At 38.5% G+C, this 16,531-nt stretch overlaps 1 protein-coding gene across 1 annotated transcript in view; it reads left to right on the forward strand.

Moving 5' to 3' along the window:
• Positions 1-9,218: 9,218 nt before the first annotated feature.
• Positions 9,219-16,531, forward strand: part of LOC100015889 (alcohol dehydrogenase S chain-like) — a 28,521-nt gene continuing 21,208 nt past the window's right edge. Inside the window, exons 1-2 of the mRNA XM_003341384.3 lie at positions 9,219-9,345; positions 15,791-15,892. Of these exons, the coding sequence (XP_003341432.1) occupies positions 9,328-9,345; positions 15,791-15,892 (120 nt within the window). The 5' untranslated portion in view covers positions 9,219-9,327. The remainder of the gene's footprint in view (positions 9,346-15,790; positions 15,893-16,531) is intronic.

The following is a 16,531-nucleotide window of genomic DNA, read 5'->3' on the forward strand; positions in this document are numbered from 1 at the left end:
GAAATATGAGTTCTGGAAGGCTGAATCTAAAATGGAAACGAGTAAGACTTCACAAGAGAAAGGGTAGAATGTCATAGCTATACAGCAGTTCATTATGCTGCAGTGAAAAGAATATTGGATTTGGAATTTGGGGAACTTTGGATTTGGCACTTTGCTACTTACTATCTGTATAAGCTAGAAAAAGTCACTCAGCCTCTGTGGTCCTGTTTCATCATCTGTGAAATGGAGAGGATCTCAAAGCCAACCTCACCTTTTCTCTCTCCCTCATACCCTGTATCCAAATCAATTTCTACATAGTATATACTCAACTAATGCAACATATTTCATGTCCCTTTCATTTCAAACTTCAATTCAGACTCATCATCTCTCATCCAAATTCTTGGAATACTCTCATAATTGTATTCCCTACTTCTAAAGTCTCTTCTATCTTCAGACCCTGCTCCTCACAGTTAGCAAAATAATCTTCCTAACTAACACAGCTCTGATCTTGTAACTCCTCTTTTCAAGAATCTTCAATTTAGGATTAGGATTAACCTAACCCTAACTCCTCATCATTTCTAAGAAATAATACAAACTTTTTAGTTTTTCATTTAAAACTTTTCCCAGTTCTGCCTACCTTTCCAGGATTGTTTAACTCTAGAGCCCTTCATTCATTCATCTAAGCAATTTGTCCTAGCTTTCCCCTGAATACGTCATGCCATTTTTCACTCTGCTTCTGGCCACATGTCACCAATGCCTAGAATGTACTTCCTTCTTATCTCCATCTCTTTGAATACTTAATTTCTTTTGAGGAATTCATTTAATTTCTTTTAGGCTATGTCTTATAGAAAGCCTTCATGGCTCCCTCTGTTTTCAGCACTCTACCCACCCTATCTTGCATATACTGTTCTTACCTCTTTAAATGTTGTATTGCCCCATAGATTCTAAATGATCACTCTATTGCAAATATTAATAATATGTAAATAGGTCTTGAGCAATGATACTTGTAAAACCCAGTTGGATTGCATGGTGGCTACGGAAAGGCGAGGGAGGATGAGGGGGAAAGAAAATGAAATATGTAACCATGGAAAAATATTCTAAATTAATTAACAAAATTTTAAAAACTTAATAAATAAATAAATAAATAAATAAATAAATAAATAAATAAATAAATAAATAAATAAATAAATATTGTATTCTCCAAGTAGTATGCAAGGTCTTTGAGGAGGGATAGACCATTTTTCAATTTCTCTTGATGCTAACATCTGTTTCACACATAATCTAGTGCCTCTACTAATAGTGCAGTTCTTAGAGCAGGAGTCCCTGTTTCCATTCAATGGGTAAATTCCTAGGTTGGGGATTGCCAAACCTAGTCCCAGTCCTGATGAGCAACTCATGAGCTAAAGGAATTCCTTGAAGCTGGGGCATAGAGTTGAGTTCCCCATTCTTTGCTTCTCCTGAATCACAGCACCATGCTCAGCATGATAGTAGTACAGCTTCTGAGGGCCCTAGTGTAGCCCTGGTCAACACCTCATAATCAAGTAGAACTGACCACCACTAGCCCATGTAGGATTTAAATTAATTTCCAATATTTCAAGTATCATATTTTATGAAGTTTTGTATCTAACAAAATAGAACCATGTGATTAAGTTTGTATACCTGTTCAAAAAGCCCACTCCACCAAAGCCACAACAGGAAAACAAGAGAGCAAGAGAGAGAACTCCACAGAATTTATATCCTGTCTACTTCAGCATGTAATGACAGGAAGAGAGTGGACTTCTGGGAATTGCAGGGGTTTTTTTAGGGTAACAGATTCTAATTACATAATCCCCCTGGGATCCTTTGGGAGACTAATCTCCTCAATGTTTCATGTAAACATAATATTGCAATAATTGGGGGATAAAAAGGAAAGAGAACAAAACCAATAACTGCTCAGCACATTGACAAAAAGACATTTATAGGAGTCCCCTTTGGTATAAAAGTGTACATTCAAAAGAAATGCTTTCAACCCCTCACAGTTCAATTTCACTACATCCCAAAGGTCATTCTGGATCTTTTGGTTCAGTGTGAGGTTTCTGCAGGTATCTCCATGGCACCTTCTCCAAGCAGTTCTTCCCCAAGCAAGGGATTCTGGGAGGTAGCAGGTTTCTTATCATAAAATTACTCTCAAACAAGAAAAATTTTTATAAAACTAGAATTTTATGACAATTATACAATTCCCCATGAGGAGGTACAAATAAAGACAATGTAGCAGCACATATAGCTAATTGTCAAAATATAGTAACTTAAAGTGACATAGTGTAACAGAACTTAAAAAACAGAATAAAATCTTAAAACAAGCAATCAGCAAATACAATATATGTGACAGGATACAGGTACTGAATGTAAGGATCCTTTTTTTCCACTTCCAATACAGAGACTTCCATAAAACAATAGAGTCTAAAAAGGCTTAAAAATTTCACCTCTAGACTCTTTAAAGTACCTTCCCTGCCCCAGTATCATCATCCATCTAGATTCCTTTGGTCATAACTCAGGGATCTCCCATGTTGAGGCAATCAGGTGCAGATTTATCAATGACACACTGACATTTACCACAACCAGCAGTTGGGTAAGAAAGGTGAAGAAGGAGGAGGAGGAGGAGGAGGAGGAGGAGGAAGAGGAAAAGGAGAAGAAGGTGGTGGTGGTGGTGGTAATGACCCAGGGGAGTAGCTTGGCAGAGTTTTATTTAATACTTTTGGAGAAGGGCAGAGTTTCCCTGGTATCCTCTCAAGAGTGGCTCTGGGATCAAAAGGATAAGCTCTCAAATGAAAGGAGACTACAGGAGTTATTGGGTGGGGTCAACTCCTATCAGGGCAATAAGCTTGGATAGTAGCTGGTTACTGGATTAGAGGGTTACTGAGTTGTTTACTGATTGTTGTAGCTGGTTACTAGGTTGGTCAGGTCAGGCATTTCCTAAGGGTGAAGAAGGGGAAGGTGCACTTCTGTACCCATTTTCCTAAAGATCTGTTAGGTGAGTTGCACCTTCACCTTGTTGGCCATAAAGGAGGTTTATTCGGCCCCCCAGGAGAGCATAGTAGGGAGTAAAGTGTCCCCCGCAAGAACAAGAAGGCCATGAACTGAGTAAAAAAGGAAGTACGAGGGGACCTAGAGTTTGCAAATATGTTTTGGGGTACACATAATTCATAGCACACTAATGTCTAAAGATAGTATAAATATGACACACATTACAACATGGCATAGATTCATAGTAGGTGATTAATAAGTGATCTTCTGATGAAATTCAAGATGTGTATCATATCTTACCTATCATACCTATGAAATTGTTCCTTAATAGACCAATGTCAGATTGAAACAAAGTCTCTAGTGTTGTGCCAAAGGTATTTTCAACATGTTTTTCAATGATTTGGATGAATATTTTTATCAAAATGGGGAAGAATAATTCATTTGCAATTGGCAGAAGATAATTTTTTATAGTATACCACATAAAATCATCATCATCATCATTACACAACTGACTTAATTGTGTAAGATATACAAGCTCACATTTGGTGAATTGTTTGCAGGTTCCAAAAAAGGCATTTATTTGACTCAGGAGAGCAAAGCACATCCTGAAAGGTTTTCCTCTAATGGGGTCTCCTGGGCCTATGTTAAGAGCATAAAAAATTATCTGAGGCAAGCACAGAGATAATTATTTGATGAGTTTCTGGTTATCAGTATGAAACTAGGAAAAATCCAGAAATAATAAGAAGGGTCTCCATATTCTCATTTTTTGAAGATGCCATTGTGTATCAAGTACCAGATTACTCAATGTATGCCTCCCAGACTGCTCAAAGGATTATCAGTGGGATAATACATATAAGGTAAATCAAACTGATAAAGAATTGCCTATATTGTGACCCACTAAAGCCCACTAGATCAAGTTTTCTCCAGGAGCTGAGCTGGAGGAGTCATGGGATCATTGATGTTGATGTTATGTAGGTCAACCCCCTCATTTTGCATTTGAGGAAACTGAGACCCTAGGAAGTTAAGTCACTTGCTTGAGGCCACACAAGTAGCACATCAAAGGCAGGATTTGATCCTATGTCTCCCAATTCCCAATCCTATGCTTTTTCACTGTTACCATATCTCCTTTTTGTCAAATGTGCTACTCAAAACTTTAGATATAGCCTTGTCCTTTTGAGAACAAAGTTAGCAATCTATAAATCAAATTTTTATTTAAAATGTCCTAGTGATCCTTTAGTAAGTCATTCCCTAATAGATGAAAATCAATGACTAACCAAAATCAAATGAAATTCAGTTGACTAATGTGCAAATAAAACTCCAGTACGTTTCTAGCCATTTCTACCAACTTAGACATAGATATCAAAATTTTCGTTGTATGAATAAAAAGGCAGGTAAATTGTTGTCCCCATCAATTTCATAAGCAATGTCATGACATTCTGCAAGAATATCATTAATTATTCAAGACCCAAATGAAGAATGTCTTTCATTAATTTTAGTTTGCTATGTCCTGTGCTCCTAATTTTCCTTTCACAGTTAAGAGCCTAGAAAATTATTAATACAGTAATATAAATAAGTACTTTCATAGTTCCTCATAGTTAGAAGACAAACAAAAGTAGTAATGTAAGTTGTAAAGCTATAAAATGTAAATTAGTTTATGAGATCATCTAATTATCTGATAACATTCTTTTAATCATTTAATAAGAGGAGTTTGGGAATGAGAAGCAGGCTTTAGTAGTTGTGTAGTGGAATGAAAATTAACTATGGATTCTAGAAGAGTCAGGATCAAATCCCACCTGTGCCGGGGCAAATTAACTTCTTGGATGCTCAGTTTCCTAATCTCTAAAATTGGGATAATGGTATCTAGAGTACCCATTCAATAAATGGACTCAAATGAGAGGATATATGAAGGTATAAAGCACTATATAAATATAGGAAAACCCTTTTTGATTTAGAATTAGCTTCTTGGGACCCCTTCAGATGTTTGAATAGAGCCTGCTTATCATCTGGGGTAGGTGCCACAGTGGTGCATGGAATTATGAGGCTGAAGTAAGGAAGACCTGAGTTCAAGTTTGGCCTCAAATACTTGCTAGCTGTGTGACCCTGGACAAGTCACTTCAGTTCTGTTTGCCTCAGCTTTCTCAGCTCTAAAATAAGGATAATAATACTACCTCCCTCCCAGAGTTCTTGTGAGGATCAAATGAGATACTATTGCTTTGCTCTGTACCTGGTGCTTATTTCACTAATATACCTTCATGATAAAATGAAGAAGTAGCTAAATGGATCAGTCGATAGACAGCCAGGCCTTAAAGGGGGGAGGGGGGAGGTTCTTGAGTTTAATTCTCATCTCAGACACTTCCTAGCTGTGTAACCCTGGGCAAGTCACTTAATTCTGTTTGCCTAGCCCTTACTGTTCTGCCTTAAAACCAATATTTAGAATTGATTCTAAAGTTGAAGAAAATTATTTTAAAATAAATAAATAAAATAAAGTGAAGCAATTACTCTACCTGGATGAACTATCTTATTTAGACAGAAATTTATTCAGCACCTGCAATGCCTAGAGCACTTGATTAGACTTTATGAGGTAAAAATAGTGAGCATTTATACAGTGCCTGAAGGTTTGGGAATAAAAAAGACATACAAGTTATTTTATCTTCCAAAAAATCCTGGGAGGGAGGTGAGATTATTGTCTTTATTTTACAGATAAGGAACTTGAGGCAGACTGATTGAGTGACTTGCTCAAGGTCATATATCCTGCTGCAAGTGATTAAGGCTTGATTTGAACTCAAAAGGTCATCGCCACCCAGATAATGAAAAAAGTTGTACATGATATGCCCTTTGCTACTAGGAGCTTATAATGTCCTTGGGCAGAGAGTTATTTAATTCTCTGCTCACTCTGCTCTATGAGGGGAGAGGGAGGGAGAGGGAAAGAGAAGCTTACATAGGAAAATGAGGTTTAAAAGCAGTAAGTCCTGTATCAAAAGTGACTCTGGTTAAGGCATTGGACCTACTTTGAGAAGAGAATCAAGGACATGGAGTGGGGAACTTGGAATGGGAGGGGTTGTCATCTTTCTGTTTTTACCTGGCTTCTGGACAAGAAGGGACATGGGATGGTTATAATTTCCTGTGGGGACTTAAATCCAGAAGAGGACCTGTATTGAGGACCAGGGGCATCAAAGGGACAAAAAAAGCAGCTGATAATAAAAAGAACTAACAATTACATAGTGCTTAAAGGTTTGTAAAAAAAAACCTTGCCTATGGTATCCCATTAGATCCTTCTTACAAAGTAGGTACAATTATTACTCAAATGTTAGCAGAAGGGGAAATGAGCCCAGGGTCACACAGCTAAACAAATGTCTGAGGTAAGATTTAAACTTGGGTCCTCCTGACTCCAAGACCAGAGCTCCTTCTGCTAGGCCACCTAGCTGTCCAGCTAGCCAGTTGGAATATTCTATATGGCCAGCGTCAGAAGAGGTCTCCACTCAAGCACTCAACTAATCCTGGGGCTCCAGAGTGAAGTAAGGGTGGAAAGGAATCACCCATTCCAACGTGAGGGTCAAATGCCAAGTTCCCAAGGCCAGAGAATTCAGGACAAGAGCCAGGTGACTGAAACTTGCCTGACAAGAGCATTATACATACATAAGGGGGTTAGCCAATTTGGAAGACGTAAAGTACTTTGATCTTTACATAGCGCACAGAGAATATTTTTCAACTGGTAGAAGAGAATTAATCATGTGCTTTGGGGCTATTGTTGCATCAAACCAGTTTGGCAGCAACTTGGTCAAGATTTAGGAGCATCTAGGCTCAGGAGTGGCTAAAGGAGGCAAACCTTTGAATGAGTAGGAAAAGGAGGAGAGAAGAGTGAGCCTAGAGGGTGGGATCACACAGCACTCACTACACAGGGAAATACACACATGGGCCAGAACTTAGAAAGATCAGAGAATCAGCACATGGAGAACCATGTCCTTGAGTGGTCCTGATGAATAGCACCACATTCTTTGGGAGCTGAGATACTCAATAAGGACAAATTAGGTACATCAAGGAAAGATAGTTATAGGATTCTATAAGGAAATAAACTCCGAGAGCTCAGTCAAAAATTAAATCTAAAGGGAACTTCTGAGCTGACTCTCACCTAAAACCTTGTGTGTGCATGATGAGAGAGATAGTGTGTCCCAGGCATGGGGGTAAGTTATATTCCAGTTGCTCAAAACTGGATAATTAATGAGGAGCCCACCTTATGGGGGTTTGTGAGAGACAGTGCTAGAAATTCTCATCTGTTGGGGTTACTGCTAGAACTCTGAGGGAAAGAAAATTTGGTTGTGTCTACTGACTAACAAGAATGGAAATTGGATAAATGGCCCAAGGGGTATATTTCACATATGATGATATATAGATAAGGTACTTGTTAGAATATAAATCCTTAGAACTGTGTTGCCGAAGGCATGGCTCATATACCCTGGAGGCAAAGAGGAGACTGCTCTAGTCCCCCTCTCCACAGCCCCCAAGGACATTTTTGCATGCCCTGCCCTTCTGTCCAGCCACCCAATGCAAGCCCTTCCTACCTCTTTGGGGTAATTCAGCAGGGTTCACAGGAGGCTTGGAATTGCAGTTTGAGCATGCAATCTTGAAAACGTTCACCAATGCTGCCTTAGATAGTAAGGACTGTCTTTCTTTTGTCTTGGTATCCCCTGGAACCTAGCATACTTAATGAATTGTGATTTATTGAAGATCAATTCAATACTAAAGACAAAATGTAGCCAGTCCTAGGATCACCTCCTGCCTGTCTCCCAGGGTTGCTGTTAAAGGAGTGAGTGTACTGTTGTGTGTGATAAATGTGAAGTAACATATTACCTTGGAGTTACAAAGAATGAACCAAAACAGCCAAATGGAAATGACCATAACTGAGGACAGTGAGTGCTTCCTCAGGAAGAGACAGAGAAAAGAAAGTCTGGGACAGGAAGTTCATCCTCCCTGTGTAAAATTTCCTTCCCTTGGCTTTTCTTGGGTAGCACTAATTATTTTAATCTCATTTAATATCCCAGGTACCCTGAGCTTTGAATCAAGAAGACCTAAGTTGAAATCCAGCCTCAGATACCTGGCTTACATAAGTCACCTAATTGTTGCCTGCCTCTGATTCTGAAACTATAAAATGAGAATAATAATTGCACCTCCCAGCTATTAATCCTGAATGTTGGGTTTAGTCTCTAATAGTGTGGCTTCTTCTGCATAAGATACATTGCATGTGAGATGATAGGATACTGGTTATGAAATTTGCTTTTGTTGCTTTGGACCTTTTGGCACATAAGTGCTGATTGTTCCTCAGCCCTTCAGCTTTTAAATTTGACTGTAACACATGCCCACTGGTATGTTTTAATTTTATAGTGATTCAAACCATGTAATTTACACAGTATGACTGGTTTCAGGGCTTGACCCATGATTTCATTGGTATAGGGCACATCTGCTGTTGAGATCCCTTTACTAACTCACCATCAACTTATAAATTAGTAAGACAATAAATAGGTCAACATTAGGGGAAAAAAGAAAAAGAAAATTACACTATCCTCCCAGGATTGTTTTAAGGATCAAATGATATAATAATTGTAAAGCACTTAATGTAGTGCCTGGCACATAGTGGATATTTAACAAATGCTTTCTTCCTTCCTTCCTTCCTTCCTTCCTTCCTTCCTTCCTTCCTTCCTTCCTTCCTTCCTTCCTTCCTTCCTTCCTTCCTTCCTTCCTTCCTTCCTTCCTTCCTTCCTCCCTCCCTCCCTTCCTTCCTCCCTCCCTCCCTCCCTTCCTTCCTTCCTTCCTTCCTTCTTCTCTTTTTCTGGGCTTGGTCTGTAAAATGATGAGTTTGGACCAGACAGCCTCTTTGGTAACTTTGAGTTTTAAAGTTCTAAAGCTCTATAATCCTCATTTGCCCCCTGGGGCCAAGAAGAACAATTCATTCACTCTCTCACCCCAGAGGACTTTTGAAATACTTAAAGTCAGTTATCATAGTCTCCATAAATTTAATCTGGATCCTGGGTGGGGCTGACAAAGAATTATGTGCAGAGAAGTCTCAAATAAGGAAATCGCTGGTAAATTCTTGCAATTTAATGTGAATATAATCTCAATATATATCAGACAAATATGATCTTAGTGCCTTTTCCTGTCTATCAAGTATGTGACCAAAAGATCAACTGGTGGGTGGGGTTTCAAGACCCAAAGTCACATGTTTAGGAGAGTATATTACCCCAGAATAAGGACAAAATTTCCTGTAACCTTTCAGCTTTGCTCAACAAGGCAGCTAAGGAATCAGACGGAGTTCAAGCATAGTCCACTGGCTTGCACAGAAAAGAGGAAACCATGTCCACAGCAGGAAAAGTAAGCAGAAACTTTGCTTCTACATATATCTTATTTAGCATAATTGATAAAGAGCCAGATACAGTGTGATTGATTAAATCTATGAATAAGATAATCCTTAAAATAAATGAGAACAAAGTAGAATTTATTTACTGAGTGCAAAGGCTGAAGTACTAATATATTTTTCCACAGTTGTGTGTAGTGTGTGTAATGTAGTAATCATTCACATCTGTCTCCTTCCACGTCTAACAGAAATGCACAGTTACATAGGAAGCTTATCCCAAACTAGACGTGGCTAAGTCTAAACTCAGATAAATCTTTAAACAAGGAGCTACACTTACATTATGAAAACATACTTCATATTCTCTTCTGTATCATTAAGCTAATTTATTTTTTAAAGAAAATAAGGGCTTTGAAACAGAAAAAAGTATTTCATTAGTGGAATTGGAAGGAATGTATTCTATAACTTAGCAGTCTAATACCTAGAATCAGATCAGTAAGACACAGAGCAGTAGAAATTTTAGTTAAATTGCCCCCAGTATTGGCGCATAAATACTGTCTTAATGTGTCCATGCCAACCGGGCACAAGTTCTGCAAGAAGAGAAGGAGAAGAAAAGGGAGAGAATGGGAAAGGCCACAACTTGTTTTCTTTGATTGCTCCCAAAATCCAGGTGCATGTTCACAGCAATAGCAATTATCAGCTGAAGACTCCAGTGGAGGATGGAAAAATTGAGAAATCACTTTATGTGTGTACATATCAGTGCACATAGAGAATTAATGATAGCAATGACAACAACTGGCATTTTGATCATCAGATTTGTAAAGCACTTTACTTGGTTTATTTCATGAACCTTAAAATAAGCCTGTGTTGCTCATCAGTTGTTTCAGCTGTGTCTGATACTTCCCGACCCCATTTGAGGTTAATCCTGGCAAAGATATAGACCTGTAAAGCAGGTACTAGTTATTTCTATCCCCATTCTACAGATAAGAACAATGAGATTTTATAGAGCTTACATGACTTGGACCTGATTAAGTTGGAAAATTTAATACTGAAATTTCTACTACTTTAGGTATCAGTGATTTGGTGCTAATTATTAGAGTAATAATTTAGAGACTATTGTTTACAATCAGTCTAATGATACAATTATTTTGTAATGTAATGATTAAAGATTTTCCTGACTTGAGACTTTGCAAGTCAGTCATAGCTGGCCTGGGTTGTACTCCCCTTATAACTACAGTCATTAAACTTTAGTAGCTCTCTATTACTTCCAGGATCAAATCTAAAATCCTGTTTGCTGACAAAGTCATTTATAACTTGACCCTATGACACTCACTGGTCTCCTTGATGTATCTAGCTTATATCGCAAAAAGAATCCATCTCCCGACTTTGCATTTTCTCTTGCTGTCTTTCATGCCTTGAAGTCTCTCCCTCCCCATCTCCACCTCCTGGCTTCCCTGGCAGTCTTCATGTCCCATCTAAAATCACAACTATCATATGAAGCTTTTCCTTATCCTCCTTGATTTCTCGATTTCACTCTGTTGACTTATGGAGAGAACATTTTTTTTTAAAGGAACTCCCGCCTACTTAATGGTTTCCTGCATTTAATCTCATTTAATGTTCACAATGATCTTGTGAGATGGACTAGACAGGTATTATCTGCACTTGACAGAGGAGGAAACTGGAAACCACTGAGGGGGGATATGTAATGGGAGACTTTAGCACTGTTTGGAATCAGGTATTCAATCTTCTTGGTTGGCTTACAAGCTTTTAAAGAATGCCATTCCTTCTCCTAGTTTTCCAGTTAGGGCTTTGGCTAGCTCCCTTACGACTACTCTCATTTGACAAATAAGATAAATAATGGGACCAAGAAATGCAATTCAACTTCATTTTGCCATGGGAAGCCTGTACTTACATGTGAGGAAATCCATAGCCTCTTGTCATTACCTGAAAGGGTTCCACCTTCTTAAACTCTTGCTACAGTTCTTCTAGAAATTCTAATTGATCCTGGGATGGCAATGAAGTTTTTCTCTTTAGGCTGTTTTAGACATTTTCATGGATATTTTAGAATTATTCTCTTCTTCTGGGTTTGTTCATTAGGTATCCATCTCTGCCATCACACTGGTGGTTCTTTATCTGGATTTTTCCACTCTTACATCTTGGATTGGGATTTTACATTAAGGTCTCCTCCATATACCTGCTTATTTTTCTTATGTAAATGCTTCCTCACTATTGCATCCTTGTAACAGAACTATCAGGACCTTGGATGTTCCTGGTCTGCCTTATCTGTTTCTGGTGCTGGACTCCAAGAGTCAGGGTTGTAACCCTCTTCTTCACTGGAGGGATTTGGTTCAGAGATCTCTCCTATTTTGAGCAAGAGCATGGACCTAGTGGGACCTGAGGCTTAGATTTCCCCTCTACAGATCAGGGAGACAGTCCCTGGTTTTTTCTAGAGAGCCAAGTCCAAGATGCCCTATTTCTGGTCAGAGTGACAGTGCTGGACCCAGGCAATAAGGACTGAATCTGACATTCCAATTTCCCTATTCTGTCCCTGGGGTCCAATTCTATGATGCCAACCTAGCTTTGCTCCATATTTCTTGCCTTGTTTTCTTGACTTAGGGTCAAATATATGATTTAGGGATAGAAAGGTGACCCACTGTCATTTCTACTTATTTTCCTGATCACTACTCAGCCTGACCTGGCATTGGTCTGAGATCTTTATGCAGTTGTCAGGGCAATTGGGCTATACTTCTTCCTCCTACTCTGCCATCTTGACTTTATCTCTTTTTATGCCCCCTTTACCACCACCACAGAGTCCCTCTTAGAGGGGTGTGAAATCTTAGCTTCTATTTCTGTGAAGCAATGAGATCACTTAATTTGAGAATTACTATATTCAAGTCCCCCCAGTATGACTTCATGTACTCCTCCCTTTTGTCCAGTTTCAGAGGATAGGGATGCCCATTCTGTCAGTAGCAAAAAGAGATGAAAGTACTCTGTTTTTCCACTTAGTGGAGGCATCCTTTATTCAAGTTGCTGCAGGAGAGGAGTCAGATCACAGACCTCAAGCATCTTAGACAAGTTCTTCCCCATGCTGAGTAAAATATGCCCATGTTTGAGAAGACAAAAGACAAATGGAGGTGGATCAGACCTAGAACAGCTGGGTATAAGCACAGTCATAGTCAAAACCTATTTAAAATTGTATAACATATAAATAGAATATCAATCAATAAACATTTATGAGGCATTTAGTATGTGCCAGACACTGTGCTAAACACTAGAGATTTAAAAGCAAAAAGAGATCTTACTCTCAAAGAGCTTATATCCTTTTCATAAAATGCAATGTTAGCATATTTCCAGTTTCAAATTCTCACCAAATTCACACACACACACACACTCACACACACACACACACACACACACACACACACACACACACAACTCATTGAGAAAGCAAGAAAAACAAAGGTCATTACAAATATGTAGTCAAGCAAAACAAATGTCTTATCTAAAAAAAATGGACTTTAACCTGTACTCTTGAGTCTGTCACCTCTTTATTTGGAGGTGGATGGCATGTTTCATTATGGGTCTTCTGGAACTTTAATTGGTTGCATTGTGTTGACTAGAGCTCCTAAGATTTTTAAAGATATTTGTTTTTATAGAATTGTTGTTATTGTGTAAATTGTTTTCCTGGGTCTGCTCATTTCACTTTGTATCAGTACATACAAGTCTTCTCAGGTTTTTCTCTTGCCCATCATCATTTCTTACTGCTTAGTAGCATTCTTTCTCATTTGTATATCATAACGTGTTTAGCCATTCCCCAAATGATAAGCATATTCATTAGCTTCCAGTTCTTCTCTAAATGTTTTTGTGCATATAGGTCGTTTTCTTTCTATCTCTTTGGGCTATTTGTATTTTTAGTTATCAGTAAGCACTTTACTCAGTACATAGAGACACACATAAGTCAAGAACACAGTAAGTGCTTTAATAAATGCTTTTTTTACCTGACTGTCATTTTTCCTTAGAACAACAGTTTTCTGCAGGAGAGATAATTTCCCATTAATCCTTACAGAAGTGATATCTAGTCTACCTATAACTTCTTGCAGTTATGTCAAGTCCTAGAAATGCCACAAAATAAGAATACCTAGAATCCTGATTTCATACCTTGACCCTTTTCTTTCTCATTTCCTCCAGGAACTCCCTGCATTCTCTGATTTTTAGCCTAACCTTATCTATAGATATTTCCTTGATGTCTCCAAGCATAGGCAGGTATCCTCCATACCCTAGCTATTGTCTTATATCTCTACATCCTATCATATATATTGATTGTTTACTATGTGCCAGGCACTGTAGTAAGTACTAAGCATACATAAAAATGGCAAAAATAGGGGGCAGCTGGGTAGCTCAGTGGATTAAGAGCCAAGCCCAGAAATGGGAGGTCCTGGGTTAAAATCTGGCCTCAGACACTTCCTAGCTATGTGACCCTGGGCAAGTCACTTAACCCCCATTGCCTAGCCCTTACCACTCTTCTGCCTTAGAAACAATACCCAGTATTGATTCTAAGATGGAAGGTAAGGGTTTAAAAAAATGGCAAAAATATACTCTCTGCCCTCAAGGAACACACATTCCAATGGGACAGATGGCATGCCATAGATGCAAGGAAAATGTGATGTCATCCCAGAGGGAAGCAAGAGCAGGAGGCAGGACAGCGAAAGGTCTCTCAAAGAAGGTGGGATTTTAACTGACAGTTGGAGGAAATTAGGAACCCCAGAAGCCAGGGGTAAAGAGGGAGAGAATTCCCAGCTTAAGGGACTTCTAGTAAAAATGTTCTTTCCACCTGGCAAACTAGGTGACATAGCAGATAAAAGTATGGTGCCTGATGTCACAAAGACTCATCTTCCTGAGTTTAAATCCAGCCTCAGGCACTTAGTAGCTCTGCGATTCTGAGCAAGTTACTTACCCTTGTTTGCCTCAATTTGCTCATCTGTAAAATGGGCTGAAGGAGGAGATGGCAAACCATTCTAGCAACTTAGCCAAGAAAACCCCAAATTGGGTCATAAAGAGTCAGACACAACTGAAAAATGACTGAACAGTAATAATAACTGAAGTTAAAATCATAGAATCAGACAAGGGATTTATGGGCAAGATGAGATATTATGGGAAAGAAAGAGAAGGCCAATGTCATGTCTTTGAATTGTGGAAATACATGGAATAGAACATGTGAAATATGTTATAAAGAGAAAGAAAACTGGAAAAGTAGGAAGAGAACCAGTTGTGAAGGATTGTAAAAGCCAAAGAGAGATTCTTTTATTAGTTCCTATAGTTAATAGGGAGTCACTGGAATTTACTGGGGAGTCAAGGTGGGGAGATCAAGATATAGATAGACTTCTCATTAGCCAGATTATTTTGACAACTGAGTAGAGAAGGGATTAAAGAGGAAGCAGATGTAGTGAGTCCAAAGGACTGTTTCAAGGAGGTTAGCTGAAAGAGGAGGAAAGCTCCTTATGATGATGCTTAGTGGGATCAAGGATGCATCTCTTCAACACATGTTTGCCCCAGGTTCTCTCCTCTTCTTTTCTCTCTCTTGGGTTTCTTAACCAAGAGTTTGTGAAGTTAACTTTTAAAAATATTTTGTTAACTCTACTTTCACATAATTTGTTTTTGGGTTGTTTTTTTTTTTTTGGTAATCCTATGTATTTTATCTTCCACATTTAAAAACATTCTGAGACGGAATCCATTGACTTTTCTGGGATACCAAAGGGTGTTGCATTCTTAATGTTTACACAGTGCCTGAAACATAGTAAACACTTCCATTAATGTGGTGACTGGCCTTTCTCCTAGAAATGTCAACATTTCCAGTGGGAGAAACAATGTTCTATAATGCCACAGGGGAGAAATATTTGGTCTACTCATAACCCTTTGTGTCCATGACACAAAAATAGATTAATAACAGTTCTCGATATACATTCTGTGTGTGGGTATGTGATTTCATCAACTCCTATCAAAATTGTACTCTTGAATGTTTAACACACAGCTAACTCTCTGAACTCTCCAAAACGCATGACATACTTTTCATTCTAAACTACCTTATTGACATTTCCTCTATCATTTTCTTGCCTAGACAAGTAAGAAAACACTAAAGCAAATCCTAATTTGTAGCTTTGCTGATTTCTGGGATATTTAATGCTCATGCTAAAAATTTAACCAAAAATTCAAGCAAGTGTAAGCTGACTCTAGCAAAGTCATGGATTTAGTGATTATGCTGATAGCCATGACTCCCAAATCCACATATCTTACTCATGTATCATTCTTGAATTCCAGTACCAAATGGTCATCCGTTTGCTGGATATTTCCATGTCTCATAGACATCTCAAACTCAAACTGCCTTTAAGTTAGGTTTATAAAGTTAGTGAATACCGTCTATCAGGGGAAATCACTAGCTGCTCTCTTTGTTTCTGCTTCATTTTCCAGGTCATTAAATGCAAAGCCGCTGTTCTTTGGGAGTTGAACAAGCCCTTTTCCATTGAAGAAGTAGAAGTTGCCCCACCCAAGGCCAATGAAGTTCGTATTAAGGTAAAAAGAGAAAATAAAAGAAAGTAACCCTCAAATTATAAAGTGATGCTTCTTTTCAAAACTGGTTCCAGTTCCAATGCAAAATCTCATTTTTTAAACATTATGCCACTACCTAAAGGAAGGAAATGGGAAGTAGTTAAGTTTGGGGTTGTACCAAGAGATAAGCTAGATACTCTTTGCTCTTTGATAAAATGGGAGAATACCAGAAGCCTTTCCTCCCACCCTTGTCACTCCAAAAACAGACTTGTGGGAATCTCTGTGGTACTATATAAGAGACTATTGAACCATAGATTGAAAATTGGAAGAAACCTCAGAGGCCATCTAGAAGAGTTCCTTCATTTTCCAAATGAGGAAACTGAGGCCGAGGAAGTTTGAATAATTTACCCCAAGTAACAAAGGAGGTAAAGTAAGCAGGCAAAAGTAAAATTTGAACTCATGGCCTCTGGTTTCAGAGCCTATGTTCTTTCTACAATACTGAATAGTATGCAATGAGAGGGACTCTGGCCAAAAAGTCAGAAGAACTGACCTCAGGTCATTTATTAGTTATAAAAACTTAAAAAGTCACTCCTCAAAAAATTCTAATCTCATCATCTGTGAGGTAAAGAAAATGTTTCCCTCACAGAGCTGGTGTAAGAATAA

The sequence above is a fragment of the Monodelphis domestica genome, chromosome 6, assembly GCF_027887165.1.
Source record: "Monodelphis domestica isolate mMonDom1 chromosome 6, mMonDom1.pri, whole genome shotgun sequence".
Taxonomy (NCBI): Eukaryota; Metazoa; Chordata; class Mammalia; order Didelphimorphia; family Didelphidae; genus Monodelphis; species Monodelphis domestica.